Consider the following 12,103-nt stretch of genomic DNA (forward strand, 5'->3'; position numbering starts at 1 on the left):
AGCTGGTACATGCAACTTTGCCCTGCATTCATAATGGAATTGTGTGCTATAAGGGTTTTGCAAGTAGCTTGTAACATTTTAATGAAAACAGGTTACATAGGTTTCTTGTTTTAAAACCCATTTCCTGATTCATCCCTGGGAGAGAATGCAGCAATTCTCCTCCTGTGCTCATGCTGTTTATCTTTTGCTAAACAGAGGAAAGCAGATTATGGTTTTTAAGAGCTAAGCTTTGGCATTTCTGCAGGTCTGTGTGAGGGGGGACACGTTGCTTTGGTGCCTTGAGTGCAAAAATGTTTAGTTTGGGAGCATGTCTAAATAGGCTTAATGCACTTCAATAGTCACAGGTGACTATTTTAGTTAAGTTTGCCAAAATAAAATATACCAACCAGAAGCAAAGGAGGACATGCAGACTTTTGTACTTAAGTGCACTGGTTTAAATTAAGTTACTGCAACCTTTTTTTACTGCAGGCAAAGGCTGAGGTAAACGCTGTTATCAGCGGGAGAAGGGAGTTGTCAGTATCAGCGTACCTTGCCAGCAGCATGGCTGACTTTATCAGGAAGGGAAGAATTGGGGATTAGAAGGTTCAGAGGGGCTGCACTTCTTCCCACAACTGTTCTCTTTGACTGAGGAGGGGATAAACTCACACTGACTTTTGTCCAGATGGACTTGGAACATTGTACAGTGAGAAGCTACACTAAGCAATTAATTGGGAGGTGTTTTTAAGAACTCCCTCCCCAAATTTAGGTCTGAAGTAAGGAGAAGCCTACAGCTTCTCATACATTCATTCACTCCTAGAATGAATACTACAGATCACTGCCTTGTAAAAGCACTTCTCCTGGCAGAGCAGTCAGCAGACCATTCCCCTGAAAGTTAGGTTATTCACTATCAGTTTGAAAACAAGTCAGCCTGTAATTTCTAGTGCTGATGGCTCCAGCAGGGTTCTTGAGCTGCATTTATGTAGACATTGAAAGCAAGCAGTGACACAGACTACATACTGTTCTTGGGGTCTTCACTTGCCCTGATATAGAAGAATTCACATTTTTTTCAAGGAAGTGTTCTATGGCATTCCAAACAGCTGTACTGCTGAGCTTTAGTTGTCTCCTATTCTTAAAAAATAAGCCTTTACAAACTTCTGTTGCAGAGCTTTTTTATTTTTTTAACTGATCAGTCTAATCTCTGCCTGCAACCATTGCTAAACTGCTAATAAAAGTGTGCAGTATGTTAGCCAGCAACTTTGCTTTAGCTCAGAGAAAATAATTGAACAGTTCCTTTCCTCAAGGCACTTGATTCTACATTCCCAGAAATATTTCCATCATATATATTTTTGTATTTACCTTCAGTTTAGCATAATAAATATCTCTTTAAGGTGGCTTTTCCATTTTAGAGAGAATACATAAGTGGATCATATACTTGCATTATAAAATAACTCGGAAAGACAGTTTGTGTGCATGTAAGGTGTGTCTTTGCTTAACTTCATCTAGTGTAAAGAGTTTCCCAGTACAAGATTTGGGGGTTTTGTATCTAGTTTACATTCCCATAAAGTATATCCCAAGATTTCCTTAGCATTTGCAAAGGATGACAAATATCAGTACTTCATACAACTATATTTAATAAGTTATTACAGAAAAAAATAAAGTCCAAACTACAAAGTTTAAGCAGTTGTAAGCAATAGCAGCATTGAGCTCCATGTTTAGTCACAGTACTGCAGTTCCATACAAGCATTAGTCCAAGCCAAAAAGGAAGAAGCCTTGTTAGAATTACTAGCAAAAACAATCTAAGAGAACATGTAATAAAAGATACAGTACATTTAAAATTAGTTGAAAAACAAGTACAGAGATCTTAGCTGTGAATGCTCTAAAAGTTAATGTCCATTAGTTTGACAGTAAAATTACAAATATCTAATACTTTATACCCCAACAGAACTACATCCAGGAAAGAAAAAAGAGCAAAAGTTATCTCTTGTTAGCACCCTGGTTTTCTACTTACTGGTGAACTTTTTGTCATGTAAATTTGAGTGTGTCAGAATTATGTGACCAATGTGATTTCTGACCAGCTACCCATTTGGGGTATAGAGTAGTCACTAACATGAATATAAAATACTCTGTGGTATGATAGAACACTATAGCAGCAGAGATTAAGAAGTTTGTCTGTTTAAAAAAAAAGAAAGAAAGGAAGGAAAAGAAAAAGGGTTTAGCTGACATCATACAAACTAGCATAAAAGCAACTACATACAAGCCAGATTAAACAAAAGAGACACTTCTACAAATCTGTGACTAATCTTTCACTCATACCTTGCAAGTAGAGATGTCACAATACTGAAATATTAACATGGGAGCTTTTCCCAGTTAAGCGCCTTTTTTTTTCTTTTTTCTTTTTTTCTTTTTTTTTTTTACTACTCTAACAGATAGTGAAATCAGCAAAGTTATTTGCTAACTGCATATTTGCAATACAATTTGTTTTAGCCCATGCCTTGCTAGCAGGCTATAAAATACAAGCATGTCGGCAGAAATATAAGCATAAACTTTGTACCACTTAGCAGGAATTTTTTATTCCCTCTTCATTCCTTAATCTCCTTTGTTTGCAATTTGTGTACATTCCAACCAGTAGTACCTAATTTGAGTCTAAATTTTACTTCACTATTTGATCTAGTCTATACATTACTTACAGAACTGAACACACAGAGGATACACAATAGACCAACTCTGGGCACATTTCTTCCCACAAGTCACGGACAAGTCACTCTAACACTCGAGCAGAAGTTAAGTCTAAAAGGTCATCAGCAACTTGTGGAAGCAAGAGTTTTGTCTAGAGAAAGTCATTGTATGCCCTGTTTACGCAACACCAGTTTTAGTCTGGATTGTTTCAGGTGCCAGAACAGTCACTGGCTTCAGGAAGGGGTTTCTTCTGGCTGCATAGGGAAACAAAGGTGATGTAAATGGAGGTGAAAAGTGTTTTGATACTGGCCCTTGGTATTGCCAATACAAAAGAAAAAAAGGACAAAGACACAAGAGAGGCCGAGAAGAACGGAGAAAGACAAAGAAGCTGAACGGATGTTCAGACGTGGTGGCAATATGAGTTACTGCATTGCTACCAGGGGATGGACAGAGAGTATTTTGCATTAACTTGGCAGCTCCCACCCATGTGGGGTGGCTGGGTTAGAAAATGGTGTGGGCACCAACAGTCTGCTCCACGCTGCCACTGAGAAACGCATGCAGAGAGGGACTTGTGCAGGAAAGGGGCAATTTCATTAAATAAATAACACGGTGGCAAAATACAATGAAGAATATATATTTTAGGAGGTTCAATCTAAGGCTATTGAAAAGAGAGGTTACTGAGTTCATGACAAGAAAAGTAATGAAGAATTATGCTGAATGGGCAGGGTCAAAAACCCATTGTTCAATAGATTTAGTTCCTTATAACGGCAATAGTATTTCATCAACACTGGTGGTGTATAAATCTAGACAGCGAACTGGTACTGTGACATCCCTATTATCTCCCTAAATCATTTTGATAAAGGAAAAGGCTTTTCAAAATATCACGTTTTTTCTGCTTCATTCTGTCATTTTATTGCCCAATTCTTTGTTACAATTTTCCAATCACTTTACATAACCAACCATTTTCATCATTGCCACACTATTGTAAACCACATCAGCAAGTTAATACATAAAGCTTTGCATTTCAAAAAACTAGACACTTTAGTAACAATATTACAAAGATTTTAGCTTCAAAAATAACTGAAAATGAAAAAAATAAACTTTTAAAGAATCAGCATCATAAAATTAATTTATTCCAAGTAAAAATACAAAATAATATTAATGACATTGACCAGATATGAAAGTCTCTCCCAGAAACAACTATATTAATGGTTGAGAAAGCACTCCTTAAAGAAAATACGAAATAAAAATGAAAAATATGTAAATATGTTTAATTTTTTTCTTAGCAAAAAATCTTTCTAAAAATAACAATGAAAATTTGTCTCAGTACAAAGGCTACATTACTATTGAAAAAATACCAGCATGAAGAAAAGGTACATATTTGACAGTAGAAAAATGATTTTAGTGAATCACAATGTCTAAAGTCTGCAATGAAAATAAATCTGCAATAAAGATTTATGCCTTTTTTCTTTTCATTTTTCTTTTTTTTTATACAAACAGTACAAACAGTATTGCACATAACAACAAATAGTCGAGGTTAGGTTAGCCTTCAAAAAAATCGACTAGTTCAAGTCTCACATCAGAAAAGGCCACAATAGGACCTGTTGTACCCAGGGGCTTCTTAGTCAAGTTGCAGTTCAGAACTCCATATTTTAAAAAATAATTTTTTTTGAAGGACCCTCTTTTAATATAACATATTAACAACTCAGGGGCACATTCATTTACAAAACAAAAGGGAGCATGTCATAATTTAATAAACTAAAAAAAGTTCTCTTTAAAAAAATACAAACAGAAGAACTCTCACAATTCTGGTCAGTCGTGCATAATCACACTTGATTATAAATATACAAATTAAGGGAAAATATTTTTTCACCTTCTATTCACAACTTTCAGCACCAAATGGAGTTTGTGTTTACACCTGTTCTTTATGATGATTTTGTTTCAGATTTAATCCAACATTATGCTATATTGTACATTTTCCAGCTTCTCTCTCTCTCGCTCTCTTTCTCTCTGGGGGTATTTTTCTACATGAAAGAGGGGTATTTCTTCAAAAAGGTTTACTTCTTTCACATAATTAGGTAGACTTCTGTAGGTTAGCTATGATCTTTAATATTACAGTTATAAAGCTCTAACTTCTTCATTTTCAAAAAAACTCAAATAAGCATGAAAAAAATAAAGTTACCCATCTGTTAAATCATTTTTCTTGCAGAATTAAATTAATATATATTTTTCTGAATAAACTTACTTAGAAAATATCATTTTCTTTCCTATATTTCAAAATTGAGGTATTGCAAAAGATCATGTCAGTCAGAAAGCATGCCTTTTTCTTTAAAAAAAATCATCAGCCGACTGTTGAAAACTGTCTAGATACAAAAAGTAGTGCATAACAAAATGTCTTGTACAGATGAAAAAAAACAGAAAAGACATCTGGGCTGGGAAAAGCAATATCACAAAACCGCCCAGAAGTAACTTCAAAAGGGATAATAATAATAAGCATTTTAAACCAGTAAAAAACTATTTTTTCTTTTTTTTTTTCTCCAAAAACAGAAAAAATCCTTTCAAAGCCAATACTTGCAACTAAACATTGGGAAAACCAACTTACTAAATTAGACACAAAGAAGGACATCACAACAAACAAAACCCAGAACATTTAAATCTACTATGCGGTGTCATATCCAGTCAGATTGTCCCCAGAACTGCAAAAACAAAGGAGGAAAAAGAAAAAAAAATAGTGTACACATTCTCACAATCATTAGTATACCAAGTGTGTTTATATTTATATGCTATCTGCAGCCCCATAGTTCATGCTAAAAAAATGTCCACTGTGTTAGCAGGTCTTAATTGTATTCAAGCTTCACAGGATACATCCAGGGATTAGAGAGATAACACCACATCCACAGAGCAGACATCTCATGTTACTTTTATATGCAGACATTTCTTTAGCACCACTTTGTTTCCTAACTTCCTTAAATGTGCCTAGGTTATTAGTTTGACAGACTATCTAATCGGTAGTGTATGTACGCCAGCATGAGCTCTTTGGTTTTCTGGACAAGGTCTGCAGCTACGTAAATGATGCAAGCATTAGGAGAGAGATTGTAACTAAGAGCTCATTTCTGTTTATGTACCTGTTATGAACTGTCAAAAATGTGTTAATGTCAGATACAGAGGCTTTAACAGTTAAGTTTGATCACAGTACTAGACATAATCACTTTACTATATAAAATAAATTGCACGATATATAACAGAGCACCGCAAAGTACTTCATCTACCATCCACAATTTTTTTTTTAAGAATATCCTACAGCTAGTTTTTATATTTGTTGTAATATAGGTCATTCTGTAATGGGCTGATCCTAATTTCAGAAGCATTACATTTACTGAGGCATGCCTTCCTCCAGTCAGTAATCAACTTTTTTTTGTTACTGAGCATTTTGTAGCCTACGTAGATCATAATTTGTGCATTGTGGGCAGGTTTTATATTAGACATATATAAAATTTATTGCATGCAGCAACCTGATTAAGTAAACATGCAGTCAAAAAATATTGACCTTCCTTGGAAGCTTTTCTGTATGCTATACTGATCTCCTTTCAGCAGCCATCACTATTTTAATCACATACTCATTTTTAATTGATACCCTAGCCTGAATAGAGTATTATGGTATTAGTAATACCATTTTAATAGCAGCAAAAGCTATTGCAGCATACATTTACATAACACTAGAAGACCTAACAAAACAAAACAAACCCAACAAAACAAACAAACAAACAAAAAAAAACCCTCAGCAAAACAAAAGAAAAAAGTCTGATCCAGCTTATGAGGTATCATCCTTACAAGTCAAAATGGAGAGCAACTAAAGGCTTATTTTCTTTAAGGGTTATTACTATTCTAAATGACCCAAACTAATGATTGCTGAATATCTGTTTAAGTTTTTGCTACATCTGCCACCTACTTGTGAATATTACCTTTGGTAAGTCATCTGCTAGGGGCAAGTCTAAATTTCTGAAAATAAGTGCATGCTCCAGTTTAAAAATAAAAATAATTATAATTACAATAAAAAAATCTTCATCACATACACATCAGCCCAGTGAAGACTGATGAGAATGGCAGTCTACATAATGTCACTAGTGACAAGTCTTGTGTAGGAAATTAAGGTACCAAGCAGATGTTTGTGTGAATCAAAGTGCAAAATCAGTACAGTTACACTCTGCCGGTTTGTATTATACTGGACACTGAGTTCAGTAATGTGACTGTAAATAATAATAATAGTAATAAAAAGACCCATATCTTCATTAAAGTCGAGGACGAATGCACAGATTTCCAGAACACTAAGCCCTGAGGCAGCGCTCTCTTTTCACTCAATTTTATTTACTCCAGTACTTGTTGCTGGGTGCGGCCGGGGTTCAGCTCCAGCGGAACGGGACGTGGCGGGGCCGGTCACCTCCCTCCTTTACCAGTGGTTTGTGGAACTCCCGCCCAGCACGAGAGTGTATGCTGGCCCAGCAGTATTCACAGTAATACTGCAAACAGGTAACATTGGCACAAAAGAATGGAGCAAATTTTCCACCACAGCGAGTGCCCTGGCATTCATCACACATCTGATCATCCAGCACATATGGCTTCACTTCCACCTGCACCAGGGACAAGAAAACAACTGTAAGAACATCTCATAGTTTTGCTAAGCATGAACGCAAACCCCAGTATTTTAATTCTTTCTGGCTCTACTGAAGGTTTTCAACTGACGCAGGATTAACCCGAGGTTGGTAGTTAAATTTTCATATGAAGCACTTTACCTGTCAGAAAAATCTCAAGAAAGAAGGTCGTGCTTTCGTAACTATTCAACATTCCTTGGAAAAGTTAGGTGTGGGAAAGCACTAAGATGGAAGTACAGTAAAAATAGCATCTCTGAGGATTTTTCCACTAAGAGAACTCCAGGAATGTGAATAGTTAGGGGGGCAGGCCATGAGAGCAGCATTTAGGAAGAAAAAATTATAAAGAACAAAACTGTATTTTGAAACTTCAGAGGTCTGATGAGTTTCAGAGGTTTTTTCCCACAGAAGATTTTTTTTGTCTCTTTGGTATTTTTGTGATTTGCAAAATGTAGGACCAGACTAGTAAGAGATTCAAATTAAATAAAATTAAATGTACTTGTATTAAGTACTCCCCATTTTGTTGGCAAAAATCACTATCTAAAGATGTTTAACTCTTGAGGTGCAATAAAGTTTCATTGTAGTTACAACTGAGGCCTTGCCATCAATTACAAATAAGCTGGAGAGCTGCTGACTTTTGTCCTACACTCAGTTGTAAACAACTTGGGGCTGGAATGCTTTTTGTTTTTAAAGCATTTGTGCCAAACACAGCAGGACTGATGCATGACTAGGCACTTGCAATAATGCTATTACAGAAGTTGAGTCTGTTCCTATGAATTGTGCCTACACATTTAAATTGAGTGTTCATTCATTCCAGGGAAATCATGAGTTCATGCATGTCTAATTCTTACGGCTCTCTGATGCTATTTATAAAGTGGCTTAAGTACAATCAACTGCACTAGAAAACATAGAAAAAAATCGAAGTATACATTTCTTATACATAATGTTGCTGTAACTGGACAAGTGCCAGTCTGGCACAATTTGTATATTGCAAGGAAAACCTTACTCTAGTAACAACACTGAAGTACATAGATATTTAAAGAAACATATAGAAATATAGACAAGAAACATTCTACAAAAAAGCTTTATGCTGAATTTACTTCAGCTTATCCTGATCACACGTCAACAAATGTTACTCCTTTGAAGTAAAGCTTATAAAGTGAGTTGTATTTCTCGCCTAAGGAACAGCTAGGGCTGCCAATCTATTTTTTAATTACACCCTGCTACTAGTATTGCATGGAACAAGTCTGAGTAACTGCCATTTTGCATATCAGATGCCATATCACTAAAATTAGCAGCATCATGTAAAATAAAACAGCGCTGTCTCAAATAAAATTGGAAGAAAGCAGGTCCGATGTCCAGCACAGCTCTAGATCCCCACCTACTCAAATTTCCCAAGCATGAATTGTGAAGGTCTCAAATAGAGTCTCTTTCTCTCTCTCTCTCCCTCATCTTTTATTGCATTGGTTACTAGTGAAATGATTTTAAGAATGTTTGCTGTATTGGTCAGGGATTTTAATCTATTAGATTTAAAAACTAAGATTTAAGGACTCATTAAGAGATTTCATACTTCTTCAAACTCACACATAAATCTATTTTAAAAACAGATATAAGATAATTAAATAAACTTAAATTATCAGTCCACCAAGTGAAGAAAGAACAGATTAATGAAAAAAATTACTAGCTAGTCACCTTTTGTGGCTTTACCCTAAAGCTTAAAAAGAAACCCCTAGCAAGCATGTTTGATATATAAATCTCAAAGGGTTCAATGTGTCATTAAGACTCCAAAAGTAATCCTCAATCTGTCTGTAAGATTTTTCAGAATCCAATGGACAAGAAATGTTTAGGGATAGCCTTGTCTTAGTTAATGTAATACGGTGTAAGCACCATACAAAACTTGTTTGAGGACTTATAACTCCACGACCTCTTCGAATCTGACAAAAAGTACAATTCAGATTTCTAAAGACAAAGTCAAAATAGTTTGAACTTTGCAGCTGTGTGGATTTATATGCATACAGCACATAATAGACACAAGCAATACCTGTTAAACTGACTTCTGGAGAAACAATTTATGCCAGATTAAGGAAAAAACAAACCATCCCTATCAGAAAAATACATAGCAGCAGTGGATGTTCTTTTGAATAATTCTAAAAGCAGAGCCATGGATGTTGTTTGTATGTGTAATCAAGAGGTGAAGGCAGAAGGTCTAAAGAAAAAAAAAATCTGGAAAGTAAGTAATATTTTCTTTAAATGCATTCAAGTCAAATTTCAGTGAATCCTGTAACTTCACTCAATATTTGAAAAGCCCTTTAGGGATTTCATATGGACTGAACAAAACCATCTCATTTCCCCTCTTCTGCCTGTCAAGCATCTCTTGCCATTTGGTTTTAGTTAAATAATTCTCAGGACTTTTGAGGCGAGCATCACCTATTTTACTTAAAATAAACCTGTGCTTTAGGGACTTCAAGTCTAGACCTACACTACTGACAGAAAATGGTGCCTAATAATAGCAAAACTGTCAGAAGCTACACAAGTAGTCACTAAACTAAAAGCCATTGATGCACAATGAGCAAACTTCTAAAGAAGGAGAAAGAAGCTGGGAAATGCTATGGAATTCAAAAGAGAATCGAGGAAAAATGATCTCACAATCAATTATTTTCTGGGTTTAGCGCTGAACAGTTATTTAAGATATTTAAAGTATTTTTTCACTCTGCTTTAGATGCTTAAATAAGCTTTAAAAAAATTGACAAATGTCATCTGAATAACAGAACTTACAGTGTTCTCTGACACAATGCTAATAACGATTTTTTAAATACCTGTTCAGTTTGGTAACAACCATTCTGCTCCATGCTATTTTACTTACCCGTTTATCAATGTCATTGTGTTGGAGCTGGACAAAGCGAGCACTGATAGCAGCAATATAGCTCTGCTGATTGGAGAAAGCCACTCTGCCAGCACCTTTTGGGTACTTCAGCTCTGGGTCTGTATCAATGCCAGCATAGCAGACACCTCCATATAAACGGTCCATAATCATTGCCAATTCAACTGCAAGAAGTCAATTGTTAAATATAATAGATTTAACACAAATAATGGTGTTGCACTTGGATTGTTGTATTTAAAAAAGCACTATTTGCCTTATCAGACTTGTCTTCCAAAGTCTGAAATTGCAAACTGAAACACAGAGTGAATCAACCTTACATGAATTATAGTAAAATATAAAGGCAAAAACCAGAATCAGTCACACCAACTTTTTACAGAAGTGTGAAAAAAATGCAGCCTTACATTGTTAAAGTAGGTATCAGATGAACAAGAATTTACAATATTGCATATTAAAACACTGGCACTTGGTAGGCCTTTTAAGGCTACTTTACATGTAAGATCACTTAGCGATATTCCTGGTTTAGAATCTAATATTTTGCCCTAAGTACTAAGGTTCAAAAAATATCAAAGATGTGTTTCACATTTGAAACAAAAACCTGTGAAACATCTGAAGTTCCTGCAGCTAAGGCAAGCCTACATTTTAGGTGCGACTTAAATTAATACTTTGGTATTTTCTTGGTTGTGGATATTTTAAAATACTTTGTTGCTTTTTATGATATTAAGAATAACTCTAAAGAAGTTATAAATATCATACATAAAATAAGACAGGTTGAATGCATGGCTGAGGACACATAAAGAAGAAAAGTTAAGGAAAAGAATGGAATGAAGTAGTAAAGAGGCTGAAGAAAGCAGGGAAGGGCCATGTAAACTGTGCAAGGCTGTATGGCCACTGAGCCAAGCTCTCTGTAAAAACTCATAGGCAACACATTTGTCAGATGGACAATGCAAGAACTGTACAGGCCCTGCCAAGTCAGCCGTTTTCTAGTGCTAACGTGTGAAAACGCTTTCTGTAGCAAGTTACAATTTAAGTACCCAAAATAAAATTAAACCCCCCCAAATACTAAATATTTAAATTCTCATAGTTCTCACAAAATTCTCATTAGTAAATTGAATAGGTATATGTGTTTGTATAAATCTATGTGCAGGGAAGACTATATGCTAATTTGTCCTTTTGCAACAAGCAAACAAATGTCTGACTCATTCTACCAAACCAGATAATACTTTTGCTCCAAAAAGTAAGGAAAAACTACCAGCATAATGTGATTAATAGATAGATAGATTCTTCTGCTTTCTAATGAATTGGAATCATCATTTGGGTGGTGATCTCAAAAGATGACAGTTCAGAACAAACATCAGGAACACGTTTACAGTAGTAGTTCCACTAAGTTACTCTTGCCAATACAGAAAGAATATCCAGGATTCCAGGGCAAGGAATCCATGCAGTGTTCAGATATCTTAGGAAGAACTTCTGTATCAGATCTTTAAAGCTACAAACAAGAAAAAATGGCAACTATCTACTTTGGAGATGTTACCTATTTAAAGGCATCAGTTTTCAAAAGTGATCTATGACAGGCAAAATTACATCCAGTTTTATAAAGGCCATCATTAGAAATTAACTAATGTTTAATTGTTACTATTTACATAATTACCACCTTACAATTGGGCCTTATTTTAAGATAGTGAGGAAAGTGAAAGCTGCCAAGAAACGTGGAATAAGAGAAATCTTACTGTCAGCAATGGCTGGGGGACGTTGGTACAGCTTCCCAAAAGATTTAGGATTAGGCAAAAGATAAAGTGAGGAGCTGAACTTCCTGTGGGCTGGAAAGTGGCTGCTGAAGGAAAACTGCAGGCAGGCTACAAAGAAAGTCTTCCAGACGGTGACTGAGAGGCCTTGGCTACTACAGTTTCCCAGGATTAGGATT

General features: G+C 35.5%; 1 protein-coding gene across 8 annotated transcripts in view; it reads right to left on the reverse strand.

Annotated features, from left to right (window-relative positions):
* Positions 1-1,590: 1,590 nt before the first annotated feature.
* CPEB3 (cytoplasmic polyadenylation element binding protein 3) overlaps positions 1,591-12,103 on the reverse strand; it is an 80,399-nt gene continuing 69,886 nt past the window's right edge. For all 8 annotated transcript variants that reach the window (XM_048310711.1, XM_048310710.1, XM_048310705.1 and 5 more), the window contains 2 exons: positions 10,165-10,346; positions 1,591-7,283 (listed from right to left, as the gene is read on the reverse strand). In XM_048310711.1, the coding sequence (XP_048166668.1) occupies positions 7,056-7,283; positions 10,165-10,346 (410 nt within the window). In that variant the 3' untranslated portion in view covers positions 1,591-7,055. The remainder of the gene's footprint in view (positions 7,284-10,164; positions 10,347-12,103) is intronic.

This window comes from Corvus hawaiiensis, chromosome 8, assembly GCF_020740725.1.
Source record: "Corvus hawaiiensis isolate bCorHaw1 chromosome 8, bCorHaw1.pri.cur, whole genome shotgun sequence".
Taxonomy (NCBI): domain Eukaryota; kingdom Metazoa; phylum Chordata; class Aves; order Passeriformes; family Corvidae; genus Corvus; species Corvus hawaiiensis.